Raw genomic sequence first — 17,583 nt, forward strand, 5'->3', positions numbered from 1 at the left:
TAAACATGTGCTGAAATAAACTGCTGAAACACAAGACAAAAAGAGAAAAGAAAAGAACACGATACAGATGAGAACTCAGATGTATGCACGGGAAATGGAATCCATATATCTGAAGACAAGACAGTCGCATACAACAATGAGTCACTGGCTGCGTGGGCACTGGCACTGGCTCCTCTCTCCACAGAGTCTGCAGATGGTGAAGATGAAGTGACTGACTGAGGAGGAGCCACTGAGTATAAATAGGCTGAAAAAGTGGGGAGCAATAATGCTGGTCGGACAGCATTTAATGCTGGCCGATTGGTGCATAAAATGCCCCAATGGCATAAAATGCCACACCAGAAAAATACCTAAAATACCTAATAAAAATGCCCAGCCCAGATCAAGCTCAGACTCACACATGAGCTGACAAATACTCTGCTAACACCCTCTCTCAGATCATGAGGGATCTGATACAAGACAATAGTACAATGAAAAGGGATCAGAAACTATACAACATAGAACCACCAAGTAGAACCATGGATACCCAAGCAGTGGGTGATCAAGCCACCACCAAGGTGCCTCGGAGAGAACCTGATGTCGATGTCGATCATACCAAACACTTGAAAATAGAGAAGATCATAGCATGTCTCTGTGTGCATCACCAATGTCTCGCAGTAGCATACAAGACCATCCTGTCAAAAATGCCACTGAACATAGGTGACCATGGATTCCCTGCCTTTGGCCAGACCGCCAAAGTGTCCCCTCATGTGAGCTCCAGACGAAAGCCTCCCGCTCTCTGTCAGATAACCAGCTCAGCATGAACCTGGATGTCAATCCCAGCTCCAGGATTTGATTCCGCCAGACGAAAGTCGATGCGTCAGGAACGTCCCTCTCTAGAACCTGTGCACCTGTATAAATGTATAGATGAGGCGCGGCTGCCCCATCTGAACACCCACTCACACTCCCTCTCTGGCACAAGAGAGTCGTGAGGGATGACCTCATCACCACCACTAGAAAGCAGCTGAGGAAGGGGCCACCAAGCCCTTCCCGCGATCCAAAGAAGAGGATCCCTTCCGCGCCTTGGACTTCACCTTGGTCAGAGGATCGGAGTCGGAGTCTGATGAAGGAGAGGACTCATCGGTAGAGTCAGCATCCCGCTTCGTCTTCTGCTCCTTCCTGGAAGCCGCTAACTTCTTGCAGTCCTTCTGCAAATGTCCCTTCTTGCCACAGTGGTAACACTGGGCCTTCGACTTCTTCTTCCCGTTACCCCTCTCTGAAGCTACATAAGCCTCGCCTCCATAATGTGCCGGAAGCCGCTCCTGTAATCTCAAGGATGTCGCATGGTTGTCCTCATCAAAATCTTCAGGAAGAGGAAAAGGACGGAGAGGTCGAGCAATAGCTCCACAGACGATGTACCATAGCCGCTTCTGCACAAACCAAGCTTTCATGACAGCACTTCATGTGAGATAATCAGGTCCATGTAACTTATCATCAGTGGAAGTGCACGGAGGAGCCATATGGAGAGGATAAGAAGAGAAGTAGAGAAGAGATGGAATTTAGAGAGGAAACACAGCCAAAACACAAGCACAGACTACAGAAAATGAGAGTTCACATGCAATATAACCCAAAATCTGATCAATAGAAGACAAAATCTGATGCAGAAAGTCAAAAAATCAGTCAAAAACTGCCAAAAACAGAGAAAACGGCCTGAAGGAGCAGTCACCCAGCCACGAGAGATGCTGAATCAGCAAAACGCAGACTGTAAACTGAAGAAAAACAGGTAGAAAACTGTCGCCAGCAGCTGCAGATGAAAAACGCAGGCAGCAGAGGGTGCGTAGGCAGCAGAGGGTGCGGAGGCAGCAGGCGATGGCAAAACTGCAAAAAAACGCAGGCTGAAAACAGCCCCAAAACAGGTCGCTTGGCTGCGACAGCAGTCGTCAGATCAGCAGGGGTACTAAACAGTCCTGAAATCAGCAAGAAAACACAGCAGAAACACAAATCCTGAAAACTGATACCATGTCAGAAGTGGAGCAGCGGTGGAAGCATAAACATGTGCTGAAATAAACTGCTGAAACACAAGACAAAAAGAGAAAAGAAAAGAACACGATACAGATGAGAACTCAGATGTATGCACGGGAAATGGAATCCATATATCTGAACACAAGACAGTCGCATACAACAATGAGTCACTGGCTGCGTGGGCACTGGCACTGGCTCCTCAGTCTGCAGATGGTGAAGATGAAGTGACTGACTGAGGAGGAGCCACTGAGTATAAATAGGCTGAAAAAGTGGGGAGCAATAATGCTGGTCGGACAGCATTTAATGCTGGCCGATTGGTGCATAAAATGCCCCAATGGCATAAAATGCCACACCAGAAAAATACCTAAAATACCTAATAAAAATGCCCAGCCCAGATCAAGCTCAGACTCACACATGAGCTGACAAATACTCTGCTAACAGGTAAATCCCTGATTACAACTTAATTACAGCAGCAAATAGTAAATGCAAATCTGAAAATACAAATTTACCTACTGATCTTGGACAATGCACACCTGATTGGCCCCAAAATTGGTGCCCTTGTCAGTATTTCTTTAGCTTTATTGAAGAAGAAGTTGATTTACAATGGGATTCTCTCGATCCCCTTCACAATCCAAACTCCCCTTGTTGTCCAAAGTGACCAGCAAGTCTTCAATTTGTTTTGCCCCTTGATTCGAACACTTAATTGGCCTTCACTCACTTCATAGACGATGGAAATGATGGAAATGCCCCAAATTCAATGGCTGGCTAGTCCTCCACCTGGATTTAGCTGAAATTCACTTTCAGCCCTGAAAAATCCAAATCTTGGAGCCTCCAATTTTTGGCACGCTTCTCGAGGCGGTTGCTAAACCCTAATTTCTGTTGTATTTTATGGTTTACAACAAAGAAATTTTCAGTTTCTTAGCCTCCAAGGCTCCAAATATTGAGATCTTCAGAGCAAGGTTGTGAAATGGCTGGGAGATGAGAGAGAAAGCTGTAGAGAGAGAGAATTCAGAGTTTTGTCGCGAAGAATGACTAAAAATTAGTCAAATGCAGCTGCTACCCTGCCACAACAGCATTAAATGCTGTCGCTAATAGTTGAGACATCCGAATTAGCTATCACCTTGTACTTGGATGCAATTGCCCAGTTGTGGAGGGTTCGAATTTGCAATCACCTCCTCAAAACTCACTCGTGGTTGGCTACAATGGCTGAAAATAGGCTGGCCATGGCTGCTCATAGCTCTCCCACCTTTGCTACAGTAAGAATAATCTCGTTTTTTCTCTTCTTTAGCCTTTTACCAGTTTATATGGGCAAGTTTGCCAAGTGGCAGCCTTCCCAAATGGTTATTCCAACATTATTCATCATTAAATATTAATTTTCAGCCTTTAATTGCTGAAAATTAATCTAATAATTATTTCGGTACCCAGAAAAATATTATGACTGGCCAGTAATTAAATTGGCTAGGCATCTTCCACTTTGGAGTCTCTTTGTGCCATCTTTGATCATTAGATCGGCGTTAGGTACTATTAAACGCTACATCTCTAGTGTCACCAACTGACACTTATGGCCAAATGAATGACCTAGGCCAACAATTGATACTAGATATTACCAAGTGTCTGTGCAACATAACTTATAGCAACTTTTGCCTTTGACATCTCGTGATTTTCTCAGGTCCCGGGCTCGTGAATTTACTCTAATTCCAGTTGCACCTCACATGGTAACGTTTACTTAATCATGTGATTTAAAATTAATCCGCATGTTAAGTGAGGTTTCAAAAATACATGTCCTCATGACAGCCCTCTACCAAGCAAGTACTTGTGCAACATAACTTATAGCAATTTTTCCCTTTCACATCTCGTGATTTTCTTGGGTCTCGGGCTTATAAATTTACTCTAATCCCAGTTGCACCTCACATGTGCAACACTTAATCATGTGATTAAAAATTAATCTACATGTTAAGTAAGGTTTCAAAAATACATGTTCTCATGACAACAAACCATGCTATTCTAGCTTTCACAATGCAATATGGGCATATACATGAAGCACAATGACACATACCAAAATTACCACGCTATGATTTTGTGGAAATGATCTCACATATATGGAGCATTTTTGTGTGAGATGCATTGAGGGAGCTAGACATACAGGCCTCTCTAGATGAGTTTATAGGATAGCTGGCCGAGATAATACATACTTCAGCGGCCTATGCTTTCCCACAAACTACACCGTCAGATAAGCCTCCTTGAGGTAATGCCCCATAGAATGGTTGCTATGATGATGAGTGCAGAGAGACAAGCACATTTTCAGCGAGAGGTGGCACTTGACATATGTACATACAAGCATGCTCGGACACGCTTCGGATGATTGGTACGCAAAAAGAAGCGAGAATACTTGAGCAAAATAGAAACAGAAATATATTCCATGTTCTTGGGATCGGAGAGCAAGAGAGCATGGAAAAGGATGCATGAGAGCCAACCACCTATATAGATTACTAGACCGGATGATTGGCATGAATATGCTTGCACAGTTTATGATGTTCTCGGCCAAGAGCATATGCCATTCCTCTCCATCTCAAGACCAACAAATTGTAGATTTTTCACAAAAAAAAAGTGAGGAATGCCATATGGAAACTGAAAAACGGGAAAGCCCAAGATCATGATGGTTTAGTAGTAGAACACTTCACGCATGCTTGTGATATCTTGGCACCAACGCTGGCTCATATCTTTAATAGGGAAGTCTGTGAAGGATTTCCAACTAGTTGGTCAGACCATACTATTATGCCACTCTTTAAGAGTGGAGACCTTGCGCTACTTAGTAACTATCAAACTATCATGATTGGACACATGCTGGCCAAAATATCTGGCTCTATTGTGGAACAAGCATTGAGTGAATAGGCTTAGATTCATGGCCTGAGATCAAGAGTACGGACACCTGAGGGCATCTCAGATATATTCAATAGCACCATTGGGTGAAACAAGGCTGCCCACTTTCACCAATACTATTTGGGATGTACATAGATGAAATTTTTAGAATATGTGGATAGAACTAGTGGGGCTGGAGCTAGCCTAGCTGGAGTGTTGATACCATTATTGCTTTATGTTGACGATATTGTACTTACATTTGACTCACACGAGGGACTAAATAGACACTTGGATGCATTATTAACTTTTTGCAGAGATAGAGACCTTAAAGTGAACCTTGGGAAAACTAAAGGCATGGCATTTAACACTTCAGCTGCTTGGGTGACGAGATTTGAGCACCAATTTACTTTCGATGGAGAGCCAGTGGAGATGGTCAGGTAGTATGTTTATTTGGGGGTCACATTGAAAGAACCATAATTCTCTTGGAGAGAGACATTAGAGGCTCATTTGGCAAAGCATATGTAGCCTTAGGTGCATTGGAGAGGCAATGTGCTCACATATAGTTTCATAAATTGCGCACCAAATTGTGGCTTTTTGACACCTTGATCACCTTGGTTACACCCACACTTCTATATGGGGCAGCTATTTGGAGTCCGAGTCTCTTCCACTTGAAGAAACAACGTTTGGGAGACCAAGATGGACCAAAGAAGGAATACTATGAGGGTGGGAGCATATGGAAAGACCATTGGTCAGGATGATCTCACGTATGATATGAGTGAAGAGATCGACCCTACTTGAGATTATCATCTGGTGGCCTACGCATAGTGAAGGTTTGATGTTCAGCAATGGCAATGGCGGAGAGAGAGAGAGAGAGAGAGAGAGAGAGAGTGTGTGTGTGTGTGTGTGTGTGTGTGTGTGTGTGTGTGTGTGTGTGAGCGAGGAACAATAGAGAGTGAGAGTGAGATGCACGATGTGTGGGTACAAAGAGTTGTACCTTTCTTAGGTTTTTGTGATAGTTATATATAAAGTACTAACGTATAAGTGCTAAGGGTGTGTTCACACTCGAGCACGCATAAAAGGTGTGGTGGCCCTTTATTAACAACTTCTTTCCACCTAAAGGCAGCGTGCATGAAGGTTGAGAAAAGAATCAGCTAAGTCTAAGTATATACAAAGCTAAAATACATATGCTATCCAACTCCCATCATTTGTCGGCAATGAGCAAACCGCTCCGTTGGAAGACCCTTCGCGAGATCTGCACGATTATCATCTATATGTATCTTGACAAGCTCAATGCTTTTGCTGTCAAGTACATCCTTGATAAAGTAATACTTCACTTGTATGTGCTTCATCTTTGCATGAAAGACAGAAATCTGTGCAAGCATGATAGCACTTTGACTATCACAATGGAGGACAGGAGTCAGTTAATGCCAAGCTCTCCCACCAGGTGTGAAAGCCATAAAGCCTCCTTGCATGCCTTAGTGGCAGCCACATACTTTGCCTTTGCAGGTGCAACACGCTTCTATAGCCTGGAGATCTAGGAAATTGCTCCCCCTGTGAAGGTGAATACTTACCTTGAAGTAGACTTCCTACAGTCAGTATGACCAACATAGTTTGCATCCGTAAAGCCCACGACAGATGCCTTTTACTTTCCAAAGCAGATGCATAAATCCTTTGTGCCCTTAAGATATCTCATGACACCTTTCATTGCTTTTGAATGCTTTCTACTAGGATGTGCCATGTACCTACTAACCAGTCCCACTGCAAATGCTATGTCAGGATGTGTAGCAACCATAGCATATATGAAGCTACCCACAATTGAAGCATACACGATCTTGCCTATTCCAGCCTTTTCATCATCAGATGTAGGGCTGTCCTCTATACTAAGTTTCACATATGGAGGAAATGGTATACCAATTGCTTCCCCCTCCTCCATATTGAAATCTTGTAAAATCTTGGATACACACTTCTATTGTGACAAATAAAGAAGACCTTTCGATCTATCCCTGAGTATTTGCATAACAAGAATATGATTTGCTTCACCAAGATCCTTCATATCAAAGCTGCTATGTAAGTTCTGCTTCATGTGTCTAACACATGAACATCCCTACCACCAATCAACATGTCATCCACATACAAAACTAGTATAATAAGGTTGCCATTTGCTATCTTCTTGGTAACAAGCAGTGATCCACTTGACTTCTCTTAAATCCTTAAGATTGCATGAATGTATCAAACTTATGATACCATTCACGGGGTGCCTGTTTCAGCCCATACAAGCTTTTGTAGAGTTTACTTGTCATCTTTTCTTGCCCCTTAGCCACAAAACCTTCTAGTTGTTGCATATATATATCCTCATGCAAATCACCATTGGTGTCCTAAAAGTGTCCTAACTTTCAAGCAAAGTGCATAGCAAAAAGGTTGCCTTGAACTCCTCCTCAATGTGAAATTCCAAAGCCATCAGCTGGCTGAAAATAGAGTTAAACTCATTCAAATGTATAGACATGGCTGTACCTTCCTTCATACAAAGGTCCATCAAAAATTTCAACTAATAAAGATGCTGGCTGCACTTTTCTGAGCATATAACTCCTCAAGTCATTGCCACATATCATAAGCAGATTTAATTTTTGCCATGTTTAAGAGCAAAGTGTCTAACGCTGAAAGCTCTATGGTAGAGCGTGCAAGCTCATCTAACTCATCCCACTCATCTGGATCCATGGTTGCTGGTTTTATCCCTTTTGTCTTATAGGCTTCACTTGTTTCTTTTGCACTAAGACATTATAGCATTGCTTTTGCCATATAGCAAAGTTGTGTGCACCCTCAAGCTTCTTAATGTGCAAAAGATTGCTGCTATCACTGTTGCCAGCCATGATTTACAGCTCAAAACTGACTCAAAAGTCAACAAATGTGAGCCCAATTGTCACACAAATGACCAAGGTATAAAGCTAGTACCAACTAGCAATGAAAATTCAAGTAATTGCAGAAATTTTAGATCCCGCAGATCAATTTTCAGAGGTATGAAATGTGTGCTACAGCACACCAAAAGCAATTATAGTTGCATCATGGGCTAATACATTGATTTCATGAGAAAGCCCCAAATTTTAGCTGCAATTTCTGGTCCAAATGCATCTACGGTCATAAATTTGACTCCTACATTAAAAGCCCCAAAATTTCTCAGCTCAAATTGCTCAAATGACATCAAACAGAACTCTCGAATGAATTGCACAGGCCAAATTTACCAAAATTCCACAAATTTTGCAAAAGCCCCAAATTTGACTGGGGTCCTATGAATTTGCATGAAATTGCATTGCAAGTACATACCAAGACCAAATTTGATCCAAGCTTTGCAAAATTTGCAAAAGCCCCAATTTGTATGGGGTCGAATGTGTCAAAATTTCAAGAATTGTACATGTCCCACTACAATTTCTGCACATACATAACAAGCCCTAATTTCTAAGACTCGAGAGTGTGCAAGAATCCACAAATTTTGCTTAGCCGAGTAAAATCTTCATGCATACGACAAAATCCCCAAATTCTAGGAGTAGATGCATGCCCAATCTCTGAGATTTGTCGAGCTATGCTTATGTGCGTGTGATAGCCTGTAGAGCACCAAGGAAAAAAGGAAAAAGAAAAAAAATTCGTTAAAAAAAAGACATGTCAACTGGTCAGGCAGCATGCGACCTGCGTGTCTCTTGCCCCCGTCACTTGCTTGTGTCACCTATCCCTTGCACGCCCCCCTGTGCTGATGCCGCCTGCTTGCACTTGCGACTCTTGGGTTGCTTGACTTGCCTATTGCCTGCCTACGCTAGCCCGTGCCTGCTTGACGTCTGCGCTGCCTAACTCGCCTATCACTTACCTTTTGTGGTTTGCGTGCGCGCAGGCTGCAACATTCTCTTGATTGTTGAATAGTCTTGTGACTTGTTGTGTCATAGCTCGAACAATATCTGGAAGCTCGGTCAGGATGGCCTTCAGCTTTGATACCAGTTTGTGGTGGCCTACGTGTAGTGAAGGTTTGATGTTCAGCAATGGCAATGGTAGGTGTAGAGAGAGAGAGAGAGAGAGAGAGAGAGAGAGAGAGAGAGAGAGAGTGTGTGTGTGTGTGAGATGCATGACGTGTGGGTACAAAGAGTTGTACTTTTCTTAGGTTTCTGTGATAGTTATATGTATAGTACTAAAGTACACGTGCTAAGGGTGTGTTCACACCCGAGCACGTATAGAAGGCACGGTGGCCCTTTATTCCCAACATATTAAAGTTGAGTCAGGAGTATCACCCATGGTAGTTGAGGCCTTGGTGTCAGAGTGTAGCGGTGCGGAAGTGTATGATTGAGACTGAGAAAGAGAGTGAACATGGAGAGGAGAGAGAAAGAGAACACAGATCTGCAATACGGAGAATGCTGAATAAGGAATGCAAATATGTACATAGGCACAGTGTGTATGCCTGCGTATCTCCACCTTGATGAAGTCACCCTGCTGTACACCTTGAAGTCTGCAACAGTCTCCATGAACTCAGCCTAGAAATCTGCGATCAGAAGTGTTTAAAAGTGTGCTGAACATCTGCCATTTATAGCAATAAATATGGGCTAGCCAAAATAGCAGTCGGCTTGCCAAATCTGGCTGACTTATGCCTGATTTGGTTGATTGCACAGAACGTGCTGAAAATGGCAAAAGCTGCCACGTCATCACTGCGATCAGTCTGTTCAACTGCTGATGTGGCCTGTCTGATTGCTGCATGTGCAAATCTGACCTGTGCTGGCATGTGGCACTCCAACAACACACAAACTCTGACAAACTGCTCTTGAATGCATTAATACATGCAGGGGATGACTAGATGACCACATGTAGGATGGTCAATGGTTTCTGTAATAGGCTCCGCCAAATCATAGGACTCCAAGATGGCAAGCATCATAATGCACTGCCAGACGCGGTAGTTCTCTCCGTCGAGCTAGTGATCTGATGGAAGAGCCAATAGGACGGGTACCTTTCAATCCATAATCGCTTGAAACTCCATGTCGGCCTCAAAAGATATCTTCACTTGCTATGCCTGCAAAAAATACAAAAGCAATCCCTTCTGATGGTAGAACGTAGCCTACTAGGGCTCTTCTCCGCTTGTCCCACACCTTTTTCATTCGCCGGAGGCGATGAAAAGGTAAAATCTGCAATTGAAGACTCAAAACTCAGCCTTTCTCCTTCCCGAACAGCAAAAATCCACAGTAGAATCAACAACTTTGCTCTTTTGCTGCATGTCCATGCTTGCCTCAGCCTTGTTCCGATGTACAGCCCTCCTGCTCATCCTTGAATGTTGAAAATGCAGCCTTGTGTCGCGTTGAAAACTCTTTGCTCACGATCAATCAGCCTTTGCACTACTTTGATACCATGTTAGAGTGCAGTGGTGTGGAAGCTTATGATCGAAACTGAGAGATAGAGTGAACATAGAGAGAAGAGAGAGAGAGAGATAGAAAGAGATGGAAGAACATAGATCTGCAATATGAAGAATACTGAATAAGGAATGCAGATATGTATCCTAGTATAGTGCATATGTCTGCGTATCTCCACCTCGATTATGATAGCCTACAGAGTTCTGCAGACTGCAATTCTGCACATGAATCATTGAGTTATGGGCACAGAAGATGCTTTCCTAAAAGGGATGTTGTTCTGGATATGCTGGACAGTAAAAACAATGAATACAGAGTTCTGCAGATTGCAATTCTGCACATGAATCATTGAGTTATGGTCAGAGAAAATACTTTTCTAAAAGACATGTTGTTTTGGATATGCTGGATAGTGAGAACAATGAATACAGAGTTCTGCAGACTGCAATTCTGCACATGAATTATCGAGTTATGGTCGTAGAAAATGCTTTCCTAAAATGAATGTTGTTATGGTCATGCTGCACTGTCCTTATGCAGCTGGGATTTACTTAGAAAAGATGAAAACCAACTGTTCACAAGTTATGTATTTTGGAACATTTCATTTTTGTAACTTTCCATCTTTTAATTGGAAAAGAAATACCGAGAGGGACACTAGTCTTCGGGGCCAATCCGGTGTTAAGCGAGGGAGTGAGGTCTCTGTTTGTGTGTGTGAAAAGACCAGGTGTTAATTGAAGGAACTACTGCTTTATGTGAGTCATAGACCGGTTTTATGGTTCCATCCCCATGATTTGAATTCTTTTCTATAAGGATTTAAGCTCAGACAGTTTTGGGTGAAAAGGCTATACACACAGGTTTTACAGAGATTACAAGACTAGAGAGATGACAGATATGGATAAAGGCAAAGGAAAACTCCCACATGAAGAAGAGTTTTTTTTTTACTCATAAACACCGAAGAGAGAGTATTGGTGCATAGATGTCAGCACCTTCTAGAACCGACATTGAACCATAGGATGATGAGCAAGAATAGGAGGACTTGTTTAAAGCACAACTCCTCAGTATGGTTGGCTCTTTCGAACAACTGGTAAAGAATCCTCAGATGCAAAAATTTATGAAGTCACATAATGAGGATTCTTAGGCTAAGTCATTACATCATACCATGGAGCGCTCAAAAAGGCAAACCTCTAATGTGCGTGAGCATGTGGAAAAGACACCAAACATGGAGATAGGTCCAGTGCAACAAGAAGCACAAGCACAGAATCAGGGAGTGAATGGTCAAGGCAATTATGCACAAGTGGCACAGTAGACTATTCCTTCTTAGTTTGCTTCTTATCCTGGTTACTTTGGTGATGGGTCAGTTTTTCTGTAGAACTCTGTAATTACAGTTTTTAATGTCCACCATATCCAGAACAACATCCCTTTTAGCCTGGCATCATTCCAACAATAAAATGGTCCCATAAATAGCACTAAATCACAGCTGAAAAACCCTGTTCTTATGTGGCATGGTCATCACTTTCTTTAGTTTCTGCATTGGAGAAGTCAACAGCTGCTTCTGAACTTGGACAGTTAGGCTCTTGGCTCAGCAAAAGTGTAAAGAAAACACAGAACTATACCTTCCATGGAATCAACCTATCATGGAGAGTATTTCCTCTGAGAATAGAGAGAGAGTTGACCAAAGAGAGCAAGCTCTACCTCCATACATGAGTCAGAGACGAAGTACTCTCCATAGCTAATGTACTTGCAGCAATCTGCCCTCAGCTCCTCAAAACTTCACTCTCAGATCTACCCCTCATGCCTATTACGTTTTTTTAAAATGCACACACTCTCTCTTTTGCAAATTTGTGCCACATGGCATACATGTAACAATTTTCCTATTTAAACCTTCCGATCTAAAATTCTCTATGATCGGTGCAAAATTTGACCTCGGCACAGATTAGAGAATTAATCCTCGTGCAAAAACGAAGATAATGACGCGAACAGATTCTCGGGTCCAAAAATACTAACTCCCTAAATTTTAGGAATGGTGACCCCTGCATTCCTCAAGTTGTTCTAAGCAACTTTTATCATTGCAACCACATCAAAGAGTGTAATGTGGCTCAGTTACGGTGAATTTTATTCCATGAGCATTCTCACATGTGTATCTTCTGTCTTGGCCACGCTCATTGTCCTGCACCATCTCCAATGGCTAAGCACACAGTCCCAAACCACTGGCATTCTATTCTTCGGTGTCCATTCAATATGGAACAAGTCCTAAGGCTCAGACAAACCATTAGTTCAATTTGTCCCAATGGCTGCCTCTTCTGGCCATGCAAAGATCTCGACGTAATCTCGGGGGTAAAAAGCAATAGCAACTAAAGAAAAGAAAAATAAAATATTTTTATAAGTAAATAAGGAAAGCAACTGCAGAAAGTATCACCACTTGGTGACATTACCCCCTCTTGAAAGAAGCAAGCTTCCTGGTTACTTTGGTGGTGAGGTCTCTGTTTGTGTGTGTATGTGAAAAGACCAGGTGTTAATTGAAGGAACTACTGCTTTATATGAGTCATAGACCGGTTTCACCTCTCCATGTATCTAGTGTGAGTGATCATGTTGTTATGATTGAGGAGCCAAGTGTTTCTTTGTGGCATGGCCGGTTGGGACACATGAGTCAAGCTGGAATGAAAGTGCTTTCTCGTTTGGGTTACTTGCCTTTGTCTTTGTTATGCTGATTTTGAGCATTGTGATCATTGTGTTTATGGTAAACATGCACAGACGTCTCATAAGAAGTCTCTTTCAATGAAATCTTCTCCTCTAGAGTTAGTACATTTCGATGTATATCAGATGCCAGGGTTATCTTTAGGGGAAAAAAAATACTTTGTCACCTTTGTTGATGATGCTACACAGAAGCTATGGGTTTACCCTATTCATAGCAAGGACAAAGTGCTTGGAAAGTTTCAAAAATTCTTGGCATTGGTTGAAAATCAGATTGATAAGACACTTAAGTGTCTTCGCTTTGACAATGGTGGGGAATATGTGTCCAAGGCCTTTCAGGCATTTTGTGACAGCAAAGGGATAAAGAGGGAGCTCATTGCCCCCTCATAATCCACCCCAAAATGGAGTTGCAGAGCGTATGAATCGGACAATACATGATAAAGTCCGTACGATGCTGTCTCATGTTGCATTACCCCATGGTTTTTTGGGTAGAGGCTGTTATAACAGCCGTACACTTGATTAATCGGTCACCAAACAGGTCTTTGGGAGGAGGGGAGTTTCCCAAGAAGCGTGTTCGGGCAAGCCACCTTCGTATGCACACTTGAAAGTGTTTGGCTGCGAAGCATTTGTGCACATACGTAAGGAAAAACGTAACAAACTTGAGCCAAAGTCCTGTAAATGTATTTTCCTAGGAAATGGTGATGAAGGTGAAATGGGGTATAGATTATGGGATCCTGAGAAAAGAAAAGTAGTATGCAGCAATGATGTTATCTTCCGGGAAGATCACATGTACAAACAACCCGAAAGAATGCAGGAAGTCCGTAAGGTTGTATTCTGGGAAGAAATACCTTTTGGACAACAAAATGTGCTTGTCGTGCAGTAGTAAATACTTGTTGTAAATGAACCTGCAAATGCAGAAAATATTACTGGAAATGATCAGCCAGCTATTGCCCATAATGATGAGTCACTGGATGTGCAGGAACAGCTAGGACAGCAAGCTGTTAATGCTGATTTGCAGGCTGAAACGGCAGGACAACTAGCTGAAAACAGAAATTTGCAGGAACAGCCAACAAACAATGATCATTGGGTTAGGAGATCGTCTAGGGCTACTAGACAACCTAATAGATTCGTTCCTGGTGCAAACAATGTGGCTGATTATGTCATGTTGACAGACTGTGGTGAATCGTCTTGCTTCAAGGAAGCAATGGACAGACATGACAGCAAGAAATGCTATAAAGCCATGTTGTCAGAGATGAAATCTAGTTAGAAAAATGGCACTTGGGACTTGGTGGTGTTGCCTAAAGGACAGAAAACTCTTCCACACAAATGGGTTTACAAGATGAAGGTCACTTTTGGTTCCTTGTTGAAGTACAAAGCAAGATTTGTTGCAAAGGGGTACAAGCAGGAACATGGAGTTGACTTTGATGAGATATTCTCTCCTGTAGTCAAGATGACTACATTGAAAACCATTTTGGGCTTGGTTGTAGCTGAAGATATGGAGCTCATACAGATGGATATAAAGACTGCATTCTTACATGGTGATCTGCATGAAGACATATATATGCAGTAGCCTGAAGGGTTTGTGGCAAAACGGAAAGAGAAGTTGGTATGTGAACTCAAAAGGAGTTTGTATGGGCTGAAAGAAGCACCAAGAGAATGGTATCATAAGTTTGATACATTTATGTAGTCTCAAGGTTTTCATAGGAGTCAAGTGGATCACTGCTTGTACACCAAGAAGGCAGCAGATGACAGCCTGATTATCTTGGTTCTGTATGTTGATGACATGTTGATTGTTGGTAGGGATACTCATGCCTTGGACTCATTGAAGCAAAGTCTTCATGGCAGCTTTGACATGAAGGATCTCGGTGATGCAAATCACATCTTGGCATGCGAATACTTAGAGATAGGTCAAAAGGATTACTCTATCTATCTCAGCAGGAGTATATCTCCAAGGTTTTGTGGCGTTTCAATATGGAAGGGGGAAAAACAATTGGGGTTCCATTGCCTCTATATGTGAAACGCAGTGCAGAGGACAGTCCTACATCTGATGATGAGAAGGCTGAAATGGCTAAGACACCATATGTTTCAGCTGTTGGCAGTTTGATGTATGCTATGGTTGCTATACGTCCTGACATTGCCTTTGTAGTGGGAGTGGTTAGCAGATATATAGCAAATTCTGGTAAAAAGCATTGGGAAGCAGTGAAATGTATTATGAGATACCTCAAAGAGGCACAAAGGATTTGTGTATCTACTTTGGAAAGCAGAAGGCATCTGTCGTTGGCTTTACGGATACAGACTATGCTGGTCATGCGGACTTCAGAAAGTCCACTTTTGGGTATGTGTTTACCTTCACAGGAGGAGCAGTCTCTTGGATCTCCAGGCTACAAGTGTGTTGCATTGTCTACTACAGAGGCAGAGTATGTGGCTGCCACTGAGGCATGCAAGGAGGCTTTATGGCTTTCACGTTTGATGGGAGAACTTGGCATTACAGAGTTACCTATTTTCCATTGTGATAGTCAGAGTGCTATCACGCTAGCAAGGAATCCTGTCTTTCATGCAAAGACGAAGCACATACAGGTGAAGTATCACTTTATCAGAGATGTACTTCACAGCAAGAGCATTGAGCTTGTCAAAGTGCATACAGATGATAATCTTACAAACCATCTCACAAAGGGTCTTCCAATAGAGCGGTTTGCTCATTGCCGACAAATGATGGGAGTTGGATAGGTATATGTATTTCAGCTTTGTACATACCTAGACTTAGCTGATTCTTTTCTCCTCTTAAGGCACATTGCCTTTAGGTGAGAGGTTGTTGGGAATAAAGGGCCATCGTGCCTTTTATATGTGCACGTGTGTGAACACACCGTTAGCACATTTGTACTTTCATATATATATCTATCTAAAAAAACCTAAAGAGGTACACTCGTCATTGTACCCAAGAACACCATGCTCACTCTCCTCTCTATTGAGCACTCTCTCTCTTTGTCTCTCTACTGTGAGAAAGCATTGCGTGTCTCAATCCTCACGCTCCAAGGCGTAACAATATGGCACATAGCAACACTATTGCCACATAGCATCATCATTGGACCTCATCTTTTGTAGGTGTCCCTTTGTATAGAGCAGTGGCACTCAGCCACTCTAGGCACCCACGTCCACTTGGACGAAGGTCTAGACATCCACACCATAGACAAATTAGAGCAATCATAGAGTGCCACAGGAGATAGATGCCAAGATGCCTTAGTCATGCAGAGATACATCTCCTTAGAGGATAGACATTTCATTGATGGAGAGTTTCCTTTTTCTACTTTTACTTTTAGATCCTTGATATGTTTTCTTTTTTTAGGACACTATTTCACTTTTCAGTCTTATAGGCATGTTTTTCTTCTTTTCTCATTCTAGACGAGAAACATACCATCATTGTATGTATTGCTTTGGTCTTATAGGTCACATTGGGCTTTTAGAGATGTTAGTATACTCTCTCTCTCTCTCTCTCTCTCTCTCGCACGCGCGCTCTCCATTGACAAACTCTCTGCTAATACAGCAAAGCATGCTTCACTTATTGCCATAATGGCTGGCATAGTTCTTGTTGTGCTGTCCTAGATGGGGGACCGATAACATTAACACCATGGTGATAAAGAACTTCCCTTTTGAGAGATCATATGTGGGTACGACAATCTATGTTACAGTTATCTTCAACACTGGAATAAAGTGATCAAATGAATTATGACTTGTAATTTAGTTCTGGCACTATCATTGTGCTGGCTGTGCAGATTTGGTATGCATTTCTCGGATTTATATCTGAGCAAACACTTAACAGCATTCAATCACTCGAGCCTGAGTATCTTAATTGCTTTCATATGCAGAAGTTAATTCTGATTGTGACTTTGAAGTCTGTTTTCTTTCAGGTTTGCTTTACAGGCATTGGACCCTTAATATTTTAAGGAGGTGTTTAAACTACATTGAACTTACCACACAAGACATGGAATTTGAGTTCGATATTCTTGGTGATCTAAGTGAGTCATGTCAATGTCTATTTATAAACTTGTCAATTCATAAGCTTCCAAAGAGGCAAGTGTGAAGTCACATTGCATTTTGACAGGTCTTAGTGAGGATGAGAACAGCTCGTCTCAAGTAGCCATGCAAGCATATGAGCTAGAGCTACAGCAGCAGCCAAAATCTGTTTTTTCAGAATGGCATGGGGGTACAGCAGAGCAGTTTGATGGTTTTCTTGGTGACCTTGTTTGTGAACTCCAGCCAACTAATGATGATTACTTGGTGAGAGTTGACATTCTTAACCGGCTATCGAATGTGATAAGCTCTATGGATCTGTTCAGAGGCAAGTTTGTGAGCTTTTACTTTCTCTGCACTGCCTTTAGGAATGTAATTTTTCTGGCATTTGATTTACAGGCTCATCATAACTTCTGTGAAAATGCCCTTAGGTGCAACCATCTCCACTTTTGGATCTTTTGAATCAAATTTCTATACTCATTGGGCTGACTTGGATCTATCATTGGAGCTTCCGCAAAGAAGTACTCTGCTAGAACCCATTGGAAAAAAGCTAAAAGTCAGAGTGCTGAGATCCTTCTGGAGAACGCTTGTAAATATGGGTAAGTACATATCTTCATTACCATATTCCAATATTGAGATAAGATGCTAATCCTGATGCGCAATA

The 17,583-nt window shown here is 42.2% G+C and overlaps 1 protein-coding gene across 4 annotated transcripts in view; it reads left to right on the plus strand.

The window, feature by feature from the left end:
* Window positions 1–17,583, plus strand: part of HESO1 (Nucleotidyltransferase family protein) — a 95,053-nt gene that overhangs the window by 17,839 nt on the left and 59,631 nt on the right. For all 4 annotated transcript variants that reach the window (XM_087678223.1, XM_087678232.1, XM_087678243.1 and 1 more), the window contains 3 exons: window positions 16,817–16,924; window positions 17,011–17,247; window positions 17,351–17,518. In XM_087678223.1, coding sequence (XP_087534349.1) covers window positions 16,817–16,924; window positions 17,011–17,247; window positions 17,351–17,518 — 513 coding nt within the window. The remainder of the gene's footprint in view (window positions 1–16,816; window positions 16,925–17,010; window positions 17,248–17,350; window positions 17,519–17,583) is intronic.

Source organism: Lygodium microphyllum, chromosome 1, assembly GCF_053477565.2.
Source record: "Lygodium microphyllum isolate KBCC chromosome 1, Lygodium_microphyllum_v1.1.10, whole genome shotgun sequence".
Classification (NCBI taxonomy): Eukaryota; Viridiplantae; Streptophyta; class Polypodiopsida; order Schizaeales; family Lygodiaceae; genus Lygodium; species Lygodium microphyllum.